Source organism: Hyperolius riggenbachi, chromosome 6 (assembly GCF_040937935.1).
Source record: "Hyperolius riggenbachi isolate aHypRig1 chromosome 6, aHypRig1.pri, whole genome shotgun sequence".
NCBI lineage: Eukaryota > Metazoa > Chordata > Amphibia > Anura > Hyperoliidae > Hyperolius > Hyperolius riggenbachi.
The window spans coordinates 42,826,194-42,846,763 of record NC_090651.1 but is presented as its reverse complement, the minus strand read 5'-3'; the positions used below and the strand labels follow the sequence as shown (position 1 = coordinate 42,846,763).

The 20,570-nt window shown below is 44.8% G+C and overlaps 1 protein-coding gene across 1 annotated transcript in view; it reads right to left on the bottom strand.

Annotated features, from left to right (window-relative positions):
* The window catches only part of USP33 (ubiquitin specific peptidase 33), an 81,285-nt gene that overhangs the window by 16,833 nt on the left and 43,882 nt on the right, over positions 1 to 20,570 (bottom strand). The window contains exons 9-14 of the mRNA XM_068239181.1: positions 15,306 to 15,384; positions 10,248 to 10,662; positions 10,036 to 10,164; positions 7,040 to 7,152; positions 3,120 to 3,275; positions 492 to 588 (exon numbers count right to left, since the gene is read on the bottom strand). Of these exons, the coding sequence (XP_068095282.1) occupies positions 492 to 588; positions 3,120 to 3,275; positions 7,040 to 7,152; positions 10,036 to 10,164; positions 10,248 to 10,662; positions 15,306 to 15,384 (989 nt within the window). The remainder of the gene's footprint in view (positions 1 to 491; positions 589 to 3,119; positions 3,276 to 7,039; positions 7,153 to 10,035; positions 10,165 to 10,247; positions 10,663 to 15,305; positions 15,385 to 20,570) is intronic.

The window sequence follows — 20,570 nt, the reverse complement described above, 5'->3', positions numbered from 1 at the left end:
GGACTGCACTCACCTGCAGTAAAAATACTTTCCAGGAAACCCTGACCAGCTAGATCAATTACACAAAACTTAAAGTGCAGGTGGCTGCAGATACATGTAATCCTTTTACTGCTAATTCACTAACATTTTAGCAATTCTCACTAAAATCTGAAATGACTCCATTAATGCTGGCCATCAATTACAACTCTGAATTTTCGATTTGTTAAAATGATTCCCAGACACTGGCCAGTTTTAATGATCTAGATAATGCAGATTCAATTAAAACAAATCAAAGACTTGTGTTCAATTGCTGCAGCCACGTCAACTGAAATTGTGCTTGAATGAGGCAGAAAGTTTTGACTAATACTGTTATTAGAACTGTTGTCAAACAGCACTGAGCTCATCAAACTGTTCTCAATTTGCTCTAAGTGCCAAATCAACCAACCAATCATTTGCGGAATCTCTGAATAGAATGATCTGTGATTGGCTGCCTTCACATGTCTATAGCTCACCTTTAAGTTCATCTCTGGCAAAAAAGGCAGCCAGACAATCCTGAAGTGTGACTGTGGGTCCCCAAAACCAGCTAGGAGAAAACACAAAAAACACAAACTAAGCATTAAATATTCCCAACTGGCATACAACACTGCAAAAAGATTACTCGAAAATGGAATTCTGGGGGGGGGGGGGGGGGGGGGGGCGGGAATCATCAAAATAAACATACACTTGACAAATATAAAAGTGAACCACGTCAGCCTCCCAGGTCCCCTAACAGCTCATGGGGCGAGCAGTCAGTGTGATTACATTAACCCTTTCTTTAAAGTCCATATAAAAAAACTTTTAAACGCACACACAGTATGTGCAGAATAGTGCAGCAGTATGATAGAGGTCACACCTTCAGCAGTGGCTGCTGTCATTACCTATTATTTAGTGTTTATTTAGCGCTGACATCTTCCGCAATGCTTTACAGAGTATATAGTGTTATCACTAACTGTCCCTCAGAGGCTGCCCACATATAGCTCAGGACTGCAGTTATCTGTTCGGCGTACCAGCAGTTGTAGGTTCTGCACAGCAGCAGTTATCTGTCCTGTGTACCAGCCGCTACCTGTCCTGGGTGCCAGCCGCTACCTGTCCTGGGTGCCAGCCGCTACCTGTCCTGGGTGCCAGCAGCTACCTGTTCTGGGTGCCAGCAGCTACCTGTCCTGTGTGCCAGCAGCTACCTGTCCTGGGTGCCAGCAGCTACCTGTCCTGGGTGCCAGCAGCTACCTGTCCTGGGTGCCAGCAGCTACCTGTCCTGTGCGCCAGCAGCCACCTGTCCTGTGCGCCAGCAGCCACCGGTCCTGTGCGCCAGCAGCCACCGGTCCTGTGCGCCAGCAGCCACCGGTCCTGTGCGCCAGCAGCCACCGGTCCTGTGCGCCAGCAGCCACCTGTCCTGTGCGCCAGCAGCCACCTGTCCTGTGCGCCAGCAGCCACCTGTCCTGTGCGCCAGCAGCCACCTGTCCTGTGCGCCAGCAGCCACCTGTCCTGTGCGCCAGCAGCCACCTGTCCTGTGCGCCAGCAGCCACCTGTCCTGTGCGCCAGCAGCCACCTGTCCTGTGCGCCAGCAGCCACCTGTCCTGTGCGCCAGCAGCCACCTGTCCTGTGCGCCAGCAGCCACCTGTCCTGTGCGCCAGCAGCCACCTGTCCTGTGCGCCAGCAGCCACCTGTCCTGTGCGCCAGCAGCTACCTGTCCTGGGTGCCAGCAGCTACCTTTCCTGTGTGCCAGCAGCTACCTGTCCTGGGTGCCAGCAGCTACCTGTCCTGGGTGCCAGCAGCTACCTGTCCTGGGTGCCAGCAGCTACCTGTCCTGGGTGCCAGCAGCTACCTGTCCTGGGTGCCAGCAGCTACCTGTCTGGGTGCCAGCAGCTACCTGTCTGGGTGCCAGCAGCTACCTGTCCTGGGTGCCAGCAGCTACCTGTCCTGGGTGCCAGCAGCTACCTGTCCTGGGTGCCAGCAGCTACCTGTCCTGGGTGCCAGCAGCTACCTGTCCTGGGTGCCAGCAGCTACCTGTCCTGGGTGCCAGCAGCTACCTGTCCTGGGTGCCAGCAGCTACCTGTCCTGGGTGCCAGCAGCTACCTGTCCTGGGTGCCTGCAGCTACCCTGTCCTGGGTGCCTGCAGCTACCTGTCCTGGGTGCCTGCAGCTACCTGTCCTGGGTGCCAGCAGCTACCTGTCCTGGGTGCCAGCAGCTACCTGTCCTGGGTGCCAGCAGCTACCTGTCCGGTGCGCCAGCAGCTACCAGTCCTGTGCGCCAGCAGCTACCAGTCCTGTGCGCCAGCAGCTACCAGTCCTGTGCGCCAGCAGCTACCTGTCCTGTGCGCCAGCAGCCACCTGTCCTGGTGCGCCAGCAGCCACCTGTCCTGGGTTGTGCCAGCAGCTACCTGTCCTGGGTGCCAGCAGCTACCTGTCCTGGGTGCCAGCAGCTACCTGTCCTGGGTGCCAGCAGCTACCTGTCCTGGGTGCCAGCAGCTACCTGTCCTGGGTGCCAGCAGCTACCTGTCCTGGGTGCCAGCAGCTACCTGTCCTGGGTGCCAGCAGCTACCTGTCCTGGGTGCCAGCAGCTACCTGTCCTGGGTGCCAGCAGCTACCTGTCCTGGGTGCCAGCAGCTACCTGTCCTGGGTGCCTGCAGCTACCTGTCCTGGGTGCCAGCAGCTACCTGTCCTGGGTGCCAGCAGCTACCTGTCCTGGGTGCCAGCAGCTACCTGTCCTGGGTGCCAGCAGCTACCTGTCCTGGGTGCCAGCAGCCACCTGTCCTGTGCGCCAGCAGCCACCTGTCCTGGGTACCACAGCTATCTGTTCTGGGTATCAGCAGTTACTTGTCCTGTGCACCAGCCGCTACCTGTCCTGTGCACCAGCCGCTACCTGTTCTGGGTATCAGCAGTTACTTGTCCTATGTAACAGCAGATATCTTTAACTACTTTCTGCTATTACACAAAATTTAGTACATTTTCCAGGAGTAAAAAAACAAAAAAAAAACTCAAGAGATTCTGAACCCTTTCCTCGCTATCTAAACTAAGACAATACTTGATCTAGTGTAGGAAGAAGCCCTGGGAAGAGGTCTCTCTGGAAAGTTAGTGTAGGAAGAAGACCTCGGAGGAAGTCACTAGAAAGCTAATCCATCCTTGTGGAGCGTAGGCATCGCCGCATGATCCGGCCTTTACCAGGGAGGTCTGGTGGCTTGCCGAGTGCAGCTTAGCCAGGTCTTCCTTCCCGGGTATCGGTAGAGATAGGTCTTGAAAGGTTTCCAAGGTTACGGAGATCTGATTGGAGACAGAAATAATTGGAGTAAAAAAAAAATAAAAAAAAAATCAGCTCTTAGACAACCCTCAAAGCTTATTACCAGGCCCAGATGTTTTGTCAGTCTAGTATAGTACTTCATGACAGAAACTGATAACCTGTGTAAAAGATCTTTGATTGACTGATGTCATACAGATCACCTTTAAAGTGAAGCCAAGGTGAGTGATATGGAGATGCCATAATTATTTCCTTTTACACAATACCAGTTGCCTGGCAGCCCTGCTGGTCTATTTGGCTGCAGTAGTGTCTGAAACACACCAGAGACAAGCATGCAACTAATCTTGTCAGTTCAGACAATATTGTCAGAAACATCTGATCTGCATGCCTGTTCAGGGTCTATGGCTGAAAGTTTTAGAGGCAGAGGATCAGCAGGATAGCCAGGCAACTGGTATTGCTTAAAGTGGATCTGAGAAACTTTTACTCATTGCATAATTGTGCCCCTTACATATAGTTTATAGGGCATTCCTCAAGCAAAATACGTTTGTTTTAATACCCCAAGTCTCTATAAACTAAACAAGCCTCGCCCACAGTTCCTCCACATTCGCATGTAGCAAGGGCTCATGGGAGCTCAGTCTGGGAAGGAGGTTTTTCCCGAAGGAGGAGGAGGCATTACCAGCCTTGTCCTTTAAAATTCACTTTGGTGGCCATTTCCTACAGCAGAGCTGCAGGCCGTGGTCTGCTATGACAGCTGTCTGTGCTCCACCCACATGCCATCTCAACAGCAAGGAGGAGTATCGGTAGCCCCTCCCACAGAGTGCTTTTATAACCAGCTCGGCTACTTACAGCTCCCATTAATAGAACTGTGAAACAGGGCATTCTATAGAGGCCTCATCTGACAACGATGTTTACCTTTGGGCACGCTAATAACTAACCTGACTGACGGTTCATTCAGATCTGTGCCCGGAGATTTCAAAGCCCTGCTGTGAGCAATGCTCATCCCAGGAAATCATGTTTGAAGTAGAAATGTAGGTGAGGCAATGCTATGGTCAGCAAGTCCGGAGGCTGGGGGATTCGGTCCACTTACAGCAAACTTACACCTTGGCTAAGAAGCTCAGTTCCTGGGACTTGCAGGTGTTTAGACTTTGGACCAACTTTAAAAGCTGAAAACATATGCAGAAGGGCTTTACTATAAGTGTTTGCATGGATCAGACTCAAAAATGCACTTTGTGCTGTTTATAAAAGACCAGCTGCAAGCAGGGATCTAAATAGATCATCTGATAACTTTGTGAGCAAAAGGACAGTTTTCCTCCAAACAAGGCCAACTAAAGTCAAAACTGGAAGAGGCAAATTCTCAGCAAAGGGATCCTATAGACTAGGAATATAACATATAAATGATTATACTTGAAGCTGGACATTTCAAATGCAAAAATTCATTATGCACGGCTTTCCCGCAGCTTCCTGTGTGATCCTGAAGTCTGCGATTGGGACTCATCCTCTCAGCTTGCTCTCACATGGAACTATATTTACCCATAAAAATCTGTGATCGTATGGAACTTGTCTTATCATAGAGAGCTGTGCTCAGGAACTCCGCTACTGATACATGGATTGGGTGGCGCAGACTATTCCAACTCTAAAACATGGTTAACATTTTTTTTTTTTTAAATAAAAAAAGCACTACATCAGCACAAGAAAACTTGCATCGCATTCGAGGGAATTTAAAGCATGTGAATAAATTATTTATGAATTCAAACAAATATTTCTATTGAATTAGTTTATTAACCACTTAAAGGGAACCTTAACCGAACGGGGGTAAAGAGTTTCACTTACCTGGGGCTATTACCAGCCCCCTGCAGCAGTCCTGTGCCCTCGGAGCCGCTCTGGAATCCTCCGGTCCTCCGCTGTCACTTAGTTTCGTTTTTGACGACTCACCAGTCGGCCGGCCGCCGTGCGTATTATTGGACGCATTCCCTACTGCAATTAGCGCTGTTGCGGACCGCAACGCATAAAAAAATACGCGTTGCCACATATCTACGTGTGCGGTTTGCAACAGCGCTAATTGCAGTAGGGAATGCGTCCAATAATACGCATGGCGGCCGGCCGACTGGTGAGTCGTCAAAAACGAAACTAAGTGACAGCGGGGGACCTGAGGATTCCAGAGCGGCTCCGAGGGCACAGGACTGCTGCAGGGGGCTGGTAATAGCCCCAGGTAAGTGAAACTCTTTACCCCCGTTCGGTTAACGTTCCCTTTAAGGACCACAGTCTTTTCGCCCCTTAAAGAGTAACTGTCAGGCTGCAGAAGCTAATTTAAACCTCTATTCTCCTGTGTTAAACAGTTTAGAAGGAAGCCAAAAAGGCATTAGTGAAGATAAAAATCTCAGTTACCTTTGATGTGTGCTTATCAGCAAAGCTGTTATAGACCCAAGAGGACGCAAGCCGCATACTATACTGCAAAGCATTCTGGGGCCCTCCCCTCGGCTGCTAATGAGACGTTACAGCAGCTTGTAATCAGTCCAGCGCGTAGCACTGATAAATCTCCGGGCAGAGTACACTGCAGGAGTCAGCTATTGTTCCTAGCCACATGGCTCATTAATATTCACTGCACACTGTGTTATTCAGTACGAGCTTTTCTGTGATCAGTAAGCAGGCAGGACATGACGACACATTTGATAGAAAAACATGGAGCCTGCCATGAGCTGTCAGGAGCATCTATCTCTGCATATACTATATACAAATTCTGTGAAATCCAAACGTGGACAGTGAAATGCATATGTAATGTAAGTACAGCCAATCTTTAGCTACTGATATATGTGTTTATTTTCTCTGAGACCTTATACCTAACAGCTCCTCTTTAAGGACCAGAGCCTTTTTTCCCATTCAGACCACTGCAGCTTTCACGGTTTATTGCTCGGTCATACAACCTACCACCTAAATGAATTTTGCCTCCTTTTCTTGTCACTAATAAAGCTTTCTTTTGGTGCTATTTGATTGCTGCTGCGAGTTTTAGTTTTTATTATATTCATCAAAAAAGACATTAATTTTGTCAAAAAAATTTTGTTTTTATTTTCTGTGCTGACATTTTTCAAATAAAGTAAAATTTCTGTATACATTTTTGTCCAAATTTATTGTGCCACATGTCTGATTAAAAAAAACCCCATTCAGTGTATATTTATTGGTTTGGGTGAAAGTTATAGCATTTACAAACTATGGTGCCAAAAGTGAATTTTCCCATTTTGAAGCATCTCTGACTTTTCTGAGCACCTGTCAGGTTTCATGAGGTGCTAAAATTCCCTTTAAACCAGAGTTCCCCAACCCTGTCCTCAAGGTCCACCAACAGTACATGTTTTGCAGGAAACCACACACAACCACAGGTGAGGTAATTAGTGTCTCAGCAGAGCGGATTACCTCTGTGGATTTCCACAAAACATGCACTGTTGGTGGGGTCTTGAGGACAGGGTTGGGGAACACTGCCCTAAACAAAAGTCACCTTCTGTTATTGCTTTGGCTTCAGTGACTGATACCTGCCAATAACTTTGTTACTAGGTGCAAAAAATAATCTATGCACTATAGTAAGTTTGGGTGTGTTGAACCAAACCTAACGGTAGTGTGTCCCGCATCCTCCTTGTTGCCAATGCCCATTTCTGGGCATATTTACAATTTAAAGTATCTTACAAAGCTAACATTGCTATGCAGGTTACACAGAAAGTAATTTCTTTTATGTGTGGTGGAATTTAACCATGAAAAGAATAGAAGTATCTTATGAGTTTCCTTAAAAAAGTGTGAAACTTACTCTGTCACATGTTAGACACTGGACTGAGCTCACAATGGTACCATCAAAAACATCAGATATGACACTTCGGTACTTTCTCTGCCTTTTCTTCTTAGGAAGACAGACAGTGGCAACTAGGAAAGCAAACATTCAAAAATAGAAATCAGTTATGGACCAGTGACCTGCGTTCCAGACAGCGTGAGGCAAATTTGCCAAAACAAGTGCAAGATTGAAGCAGATACCAAGATCAAGAATGGTGACTGAAAACAGCACCAGTTTTGCTCTTTTTTCCCATTTTGATTTATCTGTTTCACAAAGAGCTTACACTCTACGTAGGACAACTCCTTCCACTATTAAGCCTGAAATACTCATGTCAATATTTCCAGCACATTTAATCACCTTGATCAAATTTATATGAAGGAAATCTGTAAAATTTCCATCACCAAAAGACAACTTTGTACTGAAGCAGCGTGTGATTTTTTTCATCAGATATCTGTGAATTAAAATTCAATTGTTTTTCTAACAGGACAATTATAGGCACTTACTTTTTAATACTATGAACAGACTGTGTAGGCAAGATCTCATGCTACATGGAAGTAAAACTGGCCAATGGAAATTGGACGCGTGTAGGCACCCTAAAGCCTGGTACAGACATCCAGTCTTATGCAGGAGAACCGAGGCGCCAAAAGGATAAAGGAAGCTAAATGAGCTTAAAAAACAAATTCTTGGTAAATAGAGGAGGTAGTGGTGGACTTACCTCCTCCAAGTAGACACACAACGACTGTAGTAAAGACAGTCAATATATTTTATTTATGAACTCCAAATATGCGTTTCGCAGGTTTGATCTGGTTTCATCAGGCAATAACGGAGCAATAGCATATGTGGTCAGTAGAAGAGCCAGGCACCTCTGTCATCCAGTCTTGACTGCCCAATTTTACCACCTCCATACCCTACGTACACATTCTGTTCATAGTATTTCAATAACTGTTGACCAAATTTGAAAATGTAGGGAATGAGTTAATCATTGTCCAGTCAAATTCCATTTAGATAGAGATTTAGGCATATCAGGCTATAATTGACCTATACAGTATATTACCATATTGGTCCAACTATGGCCAACTTATGATTCAACGTATGACCCCGGCTATGTGAGAGTATTACATAACGTTATTAAAGGATACCCGAGGTGACATGTGACATGATGAGATAGACAGGTGTATGTACAGTGCCAAGCACACAAATAACTATTCTGTGTTCCTTTTTTCCTTTCTCTGCCTGAAAGAGTCAAATATCAGGTATGTAAGTGGCTGACTCAGTCCTGACTCAGAAAGGAAGTGACTACAGTGTAAGCCTCACTAATAAGAAATTCTAACTATAAAACACTTTCCTAGCAGAAAATGGCTTCTGATAGCAGGAAAGAGATAAAAAGGGTCAATAGTTCATATAGTTTAGCTCTGGCATACGTCAATGTGAGCAAAAACAATAAAACAGTTAAAACTTAAAAAGTAGATTTAAACATTAAATAAAAAAACTGTGGAATATCTTAAAAAGTCATTTTTAGGAGATGGAAGATAGATACAATTGTTTATTTCATTTGTTTATTTTAGCTTCGGGTATCCTTTAAAAAACACAGGACTTATGTAGGATTACCTTGGTGTTAAACATTCCTGGTTTTATCCTGGAAAATGCTTTAGGAGTGCAAACATCCCCTTATGGGAGATGTTTGCGCACACTGTTATAGGTTTGTCATAGTTTAGTGTCACCAAGTAATGAACGCTGTGTTGGCAGAATGAGAATTTCATACATGGGCACTTTGTGAGTTTTTGAGCGTAAAAATAAAGTAATTTTAAAGCAAACCTGAAGTGAGCTTTAAAAACCAAACCAAACAAGAATACTAATTAAGAGGGAAAACTCTGTATCCCATAGAGCCTTCCCTGCCCTCTCTCGCTGCCCTCGTTCCCCCGCTGGGATTCCTCGGAAGCCTTCAGAAGCACTTGCGTTTCCGAGCGCTTCCGAAGACAGGCTGATCCATACTGCGCTTATGCAGTACGGATCTACTCAGCCTTGGAACTGCTCGGGGAGACTAGTACTTCTGAAGCCTATATGAGGGAAAGCCGAATACATACCGTATATACTCGCATATAAGCCGACCCGTTTATAAGCCGAGGTACCCACTTTTCCCTCAGAAACCAGGGGAAAAAATGACTGACTCGCGTATAAGCCCCCTCCACAGTAGCCAGATGTGCCCCAAGGATGATACAGCTGTCTCAAGACGCCACTAGATATGAGATAAAGTAATTGCCACACAGGAAGAATCCCTGATCAGTGCACCGCTGACACGTTGCTTGCACACACTCTGCATACCATGTTGCAGGGGATTGGGGGCACGGACACAGCAGAGAACCAGCTGGCAAGAGCAGGATCACTAGTGCACAATCCTTACGCTCCTCCAACAAAACCTGATTCACCAGTCGTTCTGCTCCACTGACTCGCATATAAGGTGAGGGGGTAACTTCTCAACACATTTTTTGTGCTGAAAAATTAGGCTTATATGCGAGTATATAGGGTATTTGACCTGCGGGCTGAATAAGAATTTTTCCGGTGGGACAGCGGGGGAACACGGACACAGAGAGGAGCAGGAAGGTGAGAAATAGGATATGAAAAAATAAAAGAATATTTCTGCTCGTTTCCATCTTTCTGGTTTCTCTGACACCAAAAGTGACATCACTTCTGCCCTTTTCTTTTTTTTTTCTTTTTTTAACCCAGCTCATTGTTAATTTACTGATAATTTTACAGATTACTGTCCTCCCCACAGCAAAAATCACAGGTTTATATCACGATGAGGGGGAGTTCAATTGACTTCTGGTCATAGAGTCTTCATATTATCTGAAATGGGAAGTTTTCTGTTTGGATTTTTGAGAGAAGCTTGTTAATGGTGTACATATATATATTTGGGGCACTAACTGTTTTTAGACATTTTTCTTCTTTTTGGAAGTTACAACCCTCTCTTTAAGTACCTTTTTTGTGACCTGACCACAAAGTCCCAGATTTAGGGGGGCTGCTGGAGAGATGCGTTGCTGACCCTTCACTCAGCAAAGGCGTGTGAGAAGCTGACAGTTCACCAATGTTTACTTCCGTGGAATAATCTGCAAGACAAAACACTTGCTATTCAATTCTCTCCACACATCATAACTGGGAAAGGCTATAAATCCAGCGTCCACATTGTTACCTGATAACCGACTCTGGATCTGGACCTTCACAGTACCCTGAGAGCCGTAATCGCTGTCCTCGGACAAGCTTTCCATGTTCTTCTCCAGATCCTGGAGGCAATTGTTCTGACTTATGTGGTTGGAGTTCCTCTTTTCCTTTGACCATGATTTCTGATATTCCTGTTCCTTCAGGTCCTCTTGTATCAACATGGCGGACTCTGAGAGCTCTTCCGATAACTTGCGGCTTTCGCTCTCCATCTGATCACTGCTGGAGCCAGACTCGCAGGACTGAAAGTCATTGTCAGATTGGTTCTTGTCCTCTTCCATCATCTCTTCCACTATGCCAGGTTGCGAGTCATCATCTGGCTCCACCACTTGCTCCTTGAGTTCCTCATGCAGTACGTCCATTAGACACCGCAGAAATTCCTGAGCATCCTAAAGTATCAGAGAGAGAGAAGCCAGACAAAGGTCAAATCATTTCATTTTTAGTGTTTTTTGCTAAGGATGCCCCTAATGTAAAGGAAGCTGTCAGCAAGACCCCAGGTTTTAACTCTCCTATGATGCTTCCCATGCTTTGGGGCCATTAATAAAAGGGTGAACAGCTAGATTGTGAAATAAACACAATTAAAGTGAGTGCGAAGTGAAATCCCCCCCCCCCCCAAAGAAAACAGATAATCGCCAAAGGAAAGGGAGGGCTCTGGGTCCTAGAGCCTTCCCATTTCTCTCCTGGCCCCGTCGTTCCAGAGTTGGCTCCCCTGTCAGCAGTCTCCAACCGATGGGTTGGAGACTGCTCTGTGCTGCTGCAGCGGAGACTGCTGAAGCCAGGCCACTCCCTACAGCGCATGCGCGAGAGTTTGCTCACGCATGCGCTGTACGGAGCTGCATATCTTCGGCAGCACCCAGGCTCCTAAAGACTTCTGAAGTCTCCCTTGCAGCGGCACTGAGCAGTCTCCAACCCATCAGTTGGAGACTGCTGACAGGAGAGCCAGCTCTGGAACGACGGGGCCAGGAGAGGAACTAGAAGGCTCTAGGACCCAGAGCTATCCCTCTCCTTAGGCGATTATCTGTTTTTTGGGAGGGGGTGTTGCTTCAGACTCCCTTTAATTCTACTGAAATAACTAATTTTTAGACTGCCTTATTCAGAAAACCGGTGGCCAGTTAGAAAAAGAAAACTGCCGATATTTAACTCAACCGCACTTTTATAGGATTGTCAGATTTGTTTGTTTTGGATTCCAATCTGTGCTTTGGCCTCGAGTTGTCTGAAATTACAAACAAGCTCTCTGCTGTTATAATGGGTTTCAAACTTTTACTTACAGAAAACAACAACATTTAAATTTAATTCAAGGTAAAAAATATAAAGAAATAATTGTTTAACGCCTATAAAATATATAAGGAACTACTGATTATTAATAATATATATGTGATATTACTTGCACCTGGTATTACTCACGAATATATATTAAGCTTTTTTTCAGACTTCCCACAATATGCTTATCTACAACCTTGGCATTTCAGTCAGAAAGTCTAATATAAAATAAAATAAAAAATTAAAAAGTTCGAGTTTCTTCAATTAAAACTATGTAGTGAAAGCTTTAGGGCCCGTTTCCACAAGCACAGATACCGGGCCGAATATGCAGAGTTTTACCGCAGGCAAATCACTCGGGGAAACTCTGCCATAGGAAATAATGTCACCGCCAGCCGAATTGCTTGCCCTAGCCGACATTGCCATCAGTTTTCGCACGGGAGGCAGCAAATCCCATAGCAGTGCAGGACTCGGCTTCTGGGATTCCTCTGCGTACCTGCAGACCCGAAAGTGCCGTGGCTAGTGGAAACTGGTCCTTACTGTCGGAAAGTCTCAGAGCAATATTTTAAAGAAGTACCCAACTTTAGTTTACTCTGCAATTTTGCATAGCACACTTAAACATATGACACAGACAAGACACAGAACATTTACATTGTCTTTTCTACTGGCGGGCTGTAATCAGCCACTAGGGCGCGCGCTAAAGGCAGTAGCAGTGTTAGGGATTTTTGCCCAAGGTCTCCTTACTGAATACGTGCAGGCTTAACCTATTTTAGTTCCTGCGCGCTCCCGGCCCGCGGTTCATTAGCCAGGCAATCAGTGAATCGAGCTATAGTGCCCGATCACGGATTCCTCTCCCTCGCTGAAAAAGCGACAGCTTCTCTCGGAAGCTGCGCCTTTTCTTGCCGTTACCTCCCCCATGCGTCTCTCTAAGCGTATGTTACGCTTAGAGTGACGTCATGTAAATAAACTCATGGCCGCCATCTTGTGGCCAAAAAGTAATACTACAACTAAAAGTAAAAAAATAAATAAAAATCAACACACATTTACATTATAAACCTATTGTTTACATCCCACACTCCCAAAACTACCCAAATAAAATGTTTAATATAAAAAAAAAAAAAACATTACAATAAAAAAAATATATAAATATTTACCTAAGGGTCTAAACTTTTTAAATATCAATGTAAAGATGAAATATTTCTATATTTTTTTTTATTTTAAACTTGTAAATAGTGATAGATGCAAAACGGAAAAAATGCACCTTTATTTCCAAATAAAATATTGTCGCCATACATTGTGATAGGGACATGATTTTAACGGTGTAATAACCGGGACATATGGGCAAATACAATACGTGAGTTTTAATTATGGAGGCATGTATTATTTTAAAACTATAATGGCTGAAAACTGAGAAATAATGCACTTTTTCCATTTTTTTCTTATTCTTCCTGTTAAAATGCATTTACAGTAAAGTGGCTCTTAGCAAAATGTACCCCCCAAAGAAAGCCTAATTGGTGGCGGAAAAAACAAGATATAGATCAGTTAATTGTGATAAGTAGTGATAAAGTTATAAGCTAATGAATGGGAGGTGAACAATTCTCAAGTGAAAACGACGGAACGCGTATGGGTTAATGAAGAGGAAGAGCCAAGATTCGAACCCTGGTCTCCTGTGCCAGGGGCAGAGCCCTTAACCATTACACTATCCAGCCTACTATAATGAACTAAAACATATACACGTGGCAGCTTTTCTAGCATAAACAAACAAGAATTGTGACACTCCGAGCACTGCTTCTGTAACATAACCTGCACATTTGTGTAGCGCTTTTCTCCTCTTGGACTAAGGGCTCTTTTCCACTATGAAATGCGATCGCGATTCCGATCGCGATCGCAATCGCGTTTCAATTTCCACCATGCGATTGAGCTACTATACTCATAGTACAGCTCAATCGCATACAAAACGTGGCAGGACGACGATTGCGCTTTGACCAAAATCACATCGCAATTGGATCGCACTAATGGAAATTGCTGCTGCAGTTTCCATTAGTTTAATGTACCTTGCGATTTGCGATCAGAATCAAATCGCAAATCGCAGGCTAGTGGAAAAAGGCCCTTAAAGCGCTCAAGAGCTGCAGCCACTGGGATGCGCTCAAGCAGCCACCCTGCAGTGTTAACGAGTAGGGATGACCCTGATTAGGAGAACTCACGGAGAAGCATGTGATCTGCTTTGATCAGCTGATAGATTTGTAAGGTCCTGATTTGGTAAAGTAATGACTGATCACTGGTTTAACTAGTGATCAGGACCAGCAAATCAGAACCTTACAAATCTATCAGCTGTTCAAACTGATCACATGCTTCTCCATGAGTTTTCCTAAGCAGGGCCATCCCGATCAAGGAGTCATGCCTATGAACTCCTTACTGAATAGGTACTGACCCTAGCCAGAGTTCAAACCCTGGTCTCCCATGTCAAAGGCGGTGCCCTTAACCAGTACACTATCCAGCCACCAACGCTGGAGTTTCCTTTGAGTGCGGGTCACATGACATGCGAGCCAAGTGACCATGGGGAGCCAAGTGACCATAGGGCACCCTCACTACCTGGAATTCCGGAATGCGGCAGTTCTGGCTGTGGGGATCACCTGACAAGCTGGCCAAGTGATTCCTGGACATCCAGGACACTTACAATAGTGCAAACTGCAAAGAAATGTGAGCAATGGCAGCAGCGCGGATCCACGCTGAAACACCCTGGCCAGTGTAACACGCATAGTTGCACGATGCAGCTCCTGCGCTCAGGCGTGGTTGGCTTGGGTCCCCCCTCTGACTTAGCAACCTGGTGGTGGACAGGAACAACAACTGATGAGGAACTGTTGTGTTATTTATATGCCTGCCTAATAAATATGCAAAACATATGCTAATTCTAGCTCCCTCTCTTTTTTTGGGGAAGGGGACGTCCAAAAGTTGCTGTCCAAGAACAAGACAAGTAACATTTATATTGCACTTTTCTCCTGTCGGACTCAAAGCACCAGAGTTGCAGCCACTAGGGTGCGCCCTGTAGGCAGTAGCAGTGTTAGGAAGTCTTGCCCAAAGTCTCTTTACTGAATAAGTGCTGGCTTACTGAACAGGAAGAGCCGGGATTTGAACCCTGGTCTCCCATGTCAGACAACATTCCTGGAAAAATAACAATGGCAGTTTGATGTTCCTTCGCAGTACACAAGTACATACAGCAAGCTTACATAACTGCAGGGTATAAACCACCTGACTCACAAAGCTACTCTGGAAGTCCCTTGAGATGCACATTGTACTCTGTCAGGTCCCAGAGGGCTGTGTGCTCTGAGCAGAAACTGCTGGTACACAACTTGTGCTGCAGAAATTGGCCAAGCATTCACTTGTGGAGCTCCTCACTGGAACTATTTGTGAGTCACTTGCACTTTCCGAAGCATAGAAGTACCACGATTTTCTCCACGGTTCCCAGAGCGATCTAGAAAAGGCCCTCATTGTGTTGTATGGATAGTGGCTGGTAGTGTACTGGTTAAGGGCTCAGCCTCTGACACAGCCCCTCAGGAGCAAAGCGCACTATAAATAGTCTATGTCTCGTATAGCAATCACTCTGGGATGGCACCCAAAATGCTGCAGAAATCGGTTTTGCGCTCCCAACGTTGCTGTGGAACCATCACCATAGAGTTGCACTGGTGCAGTGCTTTGCCAACTGCTGGTGATTGGCAAGCGCTGCTGTTGGGCTGTAGCCTCACCTAGAAATTTACTCCAAGCACAGATGACTTACCTGCTGTGAATACCCTCGAAATGTTGGGTTTACGGTCTTAATGCCTTGGAACAAGTTAGTAGGCATAACAGAGCCAGGCCTAGGGAAAGGGGTAGAAGCACAAAGACCGGGGAAGGAGGTTTGTTAGTTCAATACCACATTGAATTAGAAGTCAGACAGAAAAACATTGTGAGGGTTTTCTTAGATTATTAGACAAGAAGAGGACAGTAACCCTTTCAAACAACAAGAGTGGGGGGAAAAAACTGTTTCTAATGACAACAAAGTGTCATCTATCCAGTTTCTAAAGGTGGACCCCCATCATCTCACTGGCCGAGCTTCTGGCACGGATCTCACTGATGTCTGGAGGAGAGGCGTGGCTGTTATAGCCAAGGACCTCCACCAGTTATAGCCACGGACCTCCCCCAATACGTCTAGCAGTGGAAGGTATGGCCGTGGCAAAAATGATACGATGAAGATCACAGTACTGTAGAAGCGACGCAGGGGTGTAGAGGAGCAGGAGAACCCCTAACTTGAAACTTTTCATAGTTGGGGGAAGTTTAGTTGTGGAGGAGTTAGTTGAAAGAAAAATCTTAAAATTGGGCTTTAACATTAGAAGTGATAAATACATCAACTGTAATGAAAATCTATTTAAAATTAGGGCCTTCTCATTCAATGTTTGATCAATTTATTGAACACACTGAGTGACAGTGTGAAAGGACATATTTATTGGCTCTAATGCACGGGGGCAAAGGCACCCAAGACACAGTATAATGGCTATACTTTATGTAAGTGATAAGAAAGTTATCTAACCTCTTATGATGTACGGTAAAGCACCAGTACTGTAGATTAGAAAAGATTTTTATGCAAGCATGATTGTACAGATGTCAAGGCGTTTCATGGGTCTCTGCTGTCCCTTTCTCCAGCTGGCCTTCTTCTCCATCTCCTCTTCACTTCCTGCCCCGTCCTGCGGGAAAGGGAAATTCAAACAGTAGAGAGCCTCTACGGTTTCAACTTCTGCTTGTCACAGGACGGGATAGGAAGTGAGTAGAGGATGGGGAAGAAGGCCAGCCGGAGAAAGGGACAGCATGAATCCAGGGACTCGCGCCGGTGGACCGGTGATATTATTGCTGCTGGCCAGGGGAGGCCAGCAGCAATAATAATCGATTCAAAACCTGTGTGCAGTGTATGGGCAGCCATTATAGATCCCTCTCTGATCAGATTCGATCTGTTGGTCGATCTTGTGGCAATCAACCAGTGTATGGCTGCCATAAAGGGCACCGAAAGTGAAATAAAAATGGTCAGTTTAACTTCCCTGGAGCTTCCTCCAACCCGCTGTCCCTTGGAGTTGTTCCGTTGTGCTCTGTTAAGTAGCAGTGCTCTTCTAGAAGCTCGCCGACAGCCAGTCGTGGGCTACTGCGCATGCGTGGCCCCACACCTCCATGGTTGCACATACACAGTTGAAATTTTTATGAACTGAGCAAGTGCAGCACGCGCCTGTCCACAGGAGTGCGATCAGGAGGCAAGGGCTCAGGGCCGTGGATGCAATTTTCAGAGGGGCACAGCTGCTGATTTGAGCAGAGCGGAATTACTGCGAGGGAAAAGACTGCAGGGGGCTGGAAGAAGCTTCAAGTAAGGTATGCAGACCGGAGCAGTCCTCTTCAGCACAGGAAGATTTGGGCGCAGCCGGCACCACCATAGACTATAAATGGTATTACTTCTACAGCGCGCTCAGTGAGTAACGTCGGCTCCGTCTTCTGTTGCTTAAAAAACACAATAATTCGGCCTCCAGCAATCGCTGGAAGCCGAATTATATCATTCCCCCACTATCCATGGCGGCCTGGAGGGGGAATAGTAATGAACACGGCCGGGACTTGTGCAGAAATAGGATCAGCCATATACCGGCTGTGTCCTGCGACCAAGTCTACCGGCGCCGATTACATATATATGCATGCAGACGTTTTGTCCCCAATCCAACTGCTCATGCCAGATCGTTCCCGTTAACCGGGACTGTGCATCAAAACAAAAAGTAGGGAGCTGAGGGGAACCAGAGGATTGCTTAGTGACAGCACAGGTACAGGACATCTGAAGGGGGCTGGTAGAAGCCCAAGGTAAGTTAACTTTTTTTTTATTCATCAGTTCAGGTTCACTCTGAACTCTCCTCACCCTCGCCTTCACATGGTGTTGGGTGGACGTCTACTTATAGATCCCTTGTTAGTTATTAGTGTGTGTGTGTATATATATATATATATATATATATATATATATATATATATATATATATATATATATATATATATATATATATATATATATATATATATATATATATATATATATATATATATATATATATATATATATATATATATATATATATATATATATATATATATATATATATATATATAGTTCCCTCTTATCCAATACTAATTATAGTCTACAGACAAGAGGAAGAGCAACCGAGAAAAACCAAGTAAATTAAATTAATTATTATCAAGGACAAAACAGATGCATCTCACACAATGATACAGTAGGTAAGAGTACTGTCAAAAACCAATGTTAGTTACCTGGTAACATCCTTTTTAGTAACCTCCAGGACAGGTCCACCACGAGAACGACAGGCTCCTCCCAGGAACAGGAAACGTCCAGATAGAGTACTCTATAAATCTTTGACCAACCCCTCGATCACCAGTCAATTCCAAGTACTGTTCACCTGCAACAAAGGGGTTTTAATATCCATACAGCATATACATATACATTTCAATACTTATATATATACATCTAATCCTTAATCGGGTGGGTTACGGACCTGTCCTGGAGGTTACTAAAAAGGATGTTACCAGGTAACTAACATTGGTTTTTCCTTTAACCTCCAGGACAGGTCCACCACGAGAAGATAAGCAAGAATCTTACCAATCTAGGGTGGGCTGACTGCCTGCAGAACTTTCCTTCCAAATGAGTAGAAGTTCAAAAAAGTGTCAGCGCTCAGACGGTTCTCTGGGGAATTTCCTCACACATTGCCTTCATATGAATCGATCCAAACGTTCCCAATTGCCTTTGTATGGACAGCCCTCAGGGAAGGTATATATTAAAAGAGACAAAAGCAAATATATAGTGTAATATTGTTAGAAACTTCCTGTATCCATCACCTTCCGTATAAAGCACCTCAAGTAAGTACGACCCAATATGGGGGACAAATGTTGCGCTCACCGGAAATAATGGCTGCTCAATTATAAACAGCAATATACGCCTGCTGGGAAATATCCTCACGATCACTCTCGTTCTTCCCCGACTGAGGCAACTTCTGGTCCTGGGTTAGTATTTCCTCACATGAATGGGGGAGAAACACATAACAGTGTAATATTTCAATGACCTTATTGGCCTCCACCTTGTGTGAACACAGCCCCTGTGCACCTCACCCAAAGAGACCGTGAAACACACTAAGGTACACTGTTGCGCTCACCAGATGTAATGGCTGCTCTTTTACAAACAGCACAATCCGCTCAGTGTAAGCTGTCACAGACTCTGGCCTCTTGCTTCCTAACTGCAATGACTTGTACTGGTAATCCAATCTTCAACTCAGGCATAAAGAAAGGAGAATACAAAACATAGTGCAGTATCTCTGTACTTTGGTGCACCACCACCACAACCAGTGTGAGCACAGCACCCTTACACCATGCCCTGTGTATCCACCAATGCCACACCAAAAGCGCTCACCAGATGGAATGGCTGCCCATCTACAAACAGCTCATGGTGTTTTTGAAAAGTCCCCCTTCGGCTTACTGGTCTCCAGATAGAATATACACCTTTAAAACTGAACAGAAACTTCCATTGCGCAGTAAACTTATTTAATATTCAATAAAAAGTGATAATACACTCACATATTCCAAATAGATAAAAAGCGTATAAAGTAATCCAGCGTCCTGGATGCAATCAGCGTGTTCCTCCGTATGCCGCCCTGTATCCTGTGACCTGTGAGCGCAACATTTGTCCCCCATATTGGGTCGTACTTACTTGAGGTGCTTTATACGGAAGGTGGTGGATACAGGAAGTTTCTAACAATATTACACTATATATTTGCTTTTGTCTCTTTTAATATATACCTTCCCTGAGGGCTGTCCACACAAAGGCAATTGGGAACGTTTGGATCGATTCATATGAAGGCAATGTGTGAGGAAATTCCCCAGAGAACCGTCTGAGCGCTGACACGTTTTTGAACTTCTACTCAGTAACTATATCTAACAGTGTTGCGAACCGGTGTTTGAAGGTCTGAGAACTTTATTGACAGGAGAAGCGCAACACCTGTGAACATTGTTTACTTTATTATTATTTCCTTCCAAATGGTTGCTGTCTTGCAGACATCAGGTCTATTCTGTAGTGTCTAGAGAAGGTGCTTAAACTTGACCACCTAGCTGCTCTGCAGATCTCTTCTGGCGTAGCACCCGCTCTGTAAGCCCATGAAGTGGCAGCTGCTCTAGCTGAATAGGCTCTAACTGTACCTAATACCGTATTCCCTGTAATCTTATAGGCTTCTTCTATGCATAACTTTATCCATTTAGCTATAGACCTTTTCGACATTTTACTGCCTCTTGTAGCACCTGAAGTGTTAATTAGCAAGGCTCTAGAGTCTCTAAACTCCGCTACCTTTTCTAAATAGCATATAAGACATCTTACATCTAACCCTGGCTCCTCTTCCAATGATGATAATACAATCTCTTGGGATCTATGAAAATTTGTAGTAACCTTAGGTAGAAATTCATCACAGGTTTTCAGTATTACTTCATCTTTTAGGATTTATACAAAAAAGGTTCATCGCAACATAGGGCCTCTAACTCGCTCACCCGTCTAGCCGATGTAATAGCTATGAGAAAACACCATCTTCATTGTTAGAAGTTTGAAGGGAATTTCTGATATGGGTTCAAAAGGCTCTTTCTTTAGTACCTTCAAAACTAAGGATAAATCCCAACTGGTAACTCCTCTATTCAACCTAGGCTTTTTTCTTTCCACGGATTTGAAAAATTGAATGATAAGGGGGTCCCCTGCTAACCTTACCTCCAAAAAGGTAGATATTGCTGCTACCTGTACCGTTAACGTATTTAATGAAATATTTTTCTCTACACCCTCCTGTAGAAATTCTAAAACAGTTGGTACTAATTCACCCTTGAACCCTAACTCTTCCTGCCACATATTGAAGGTTTTCCAATATTTAAGGTGCATCTTCCTTGTTACCTTCTTCCTACATTCTAACAAGGTACTGATAACCCTCTATGAAACCCCCTTTCTCGT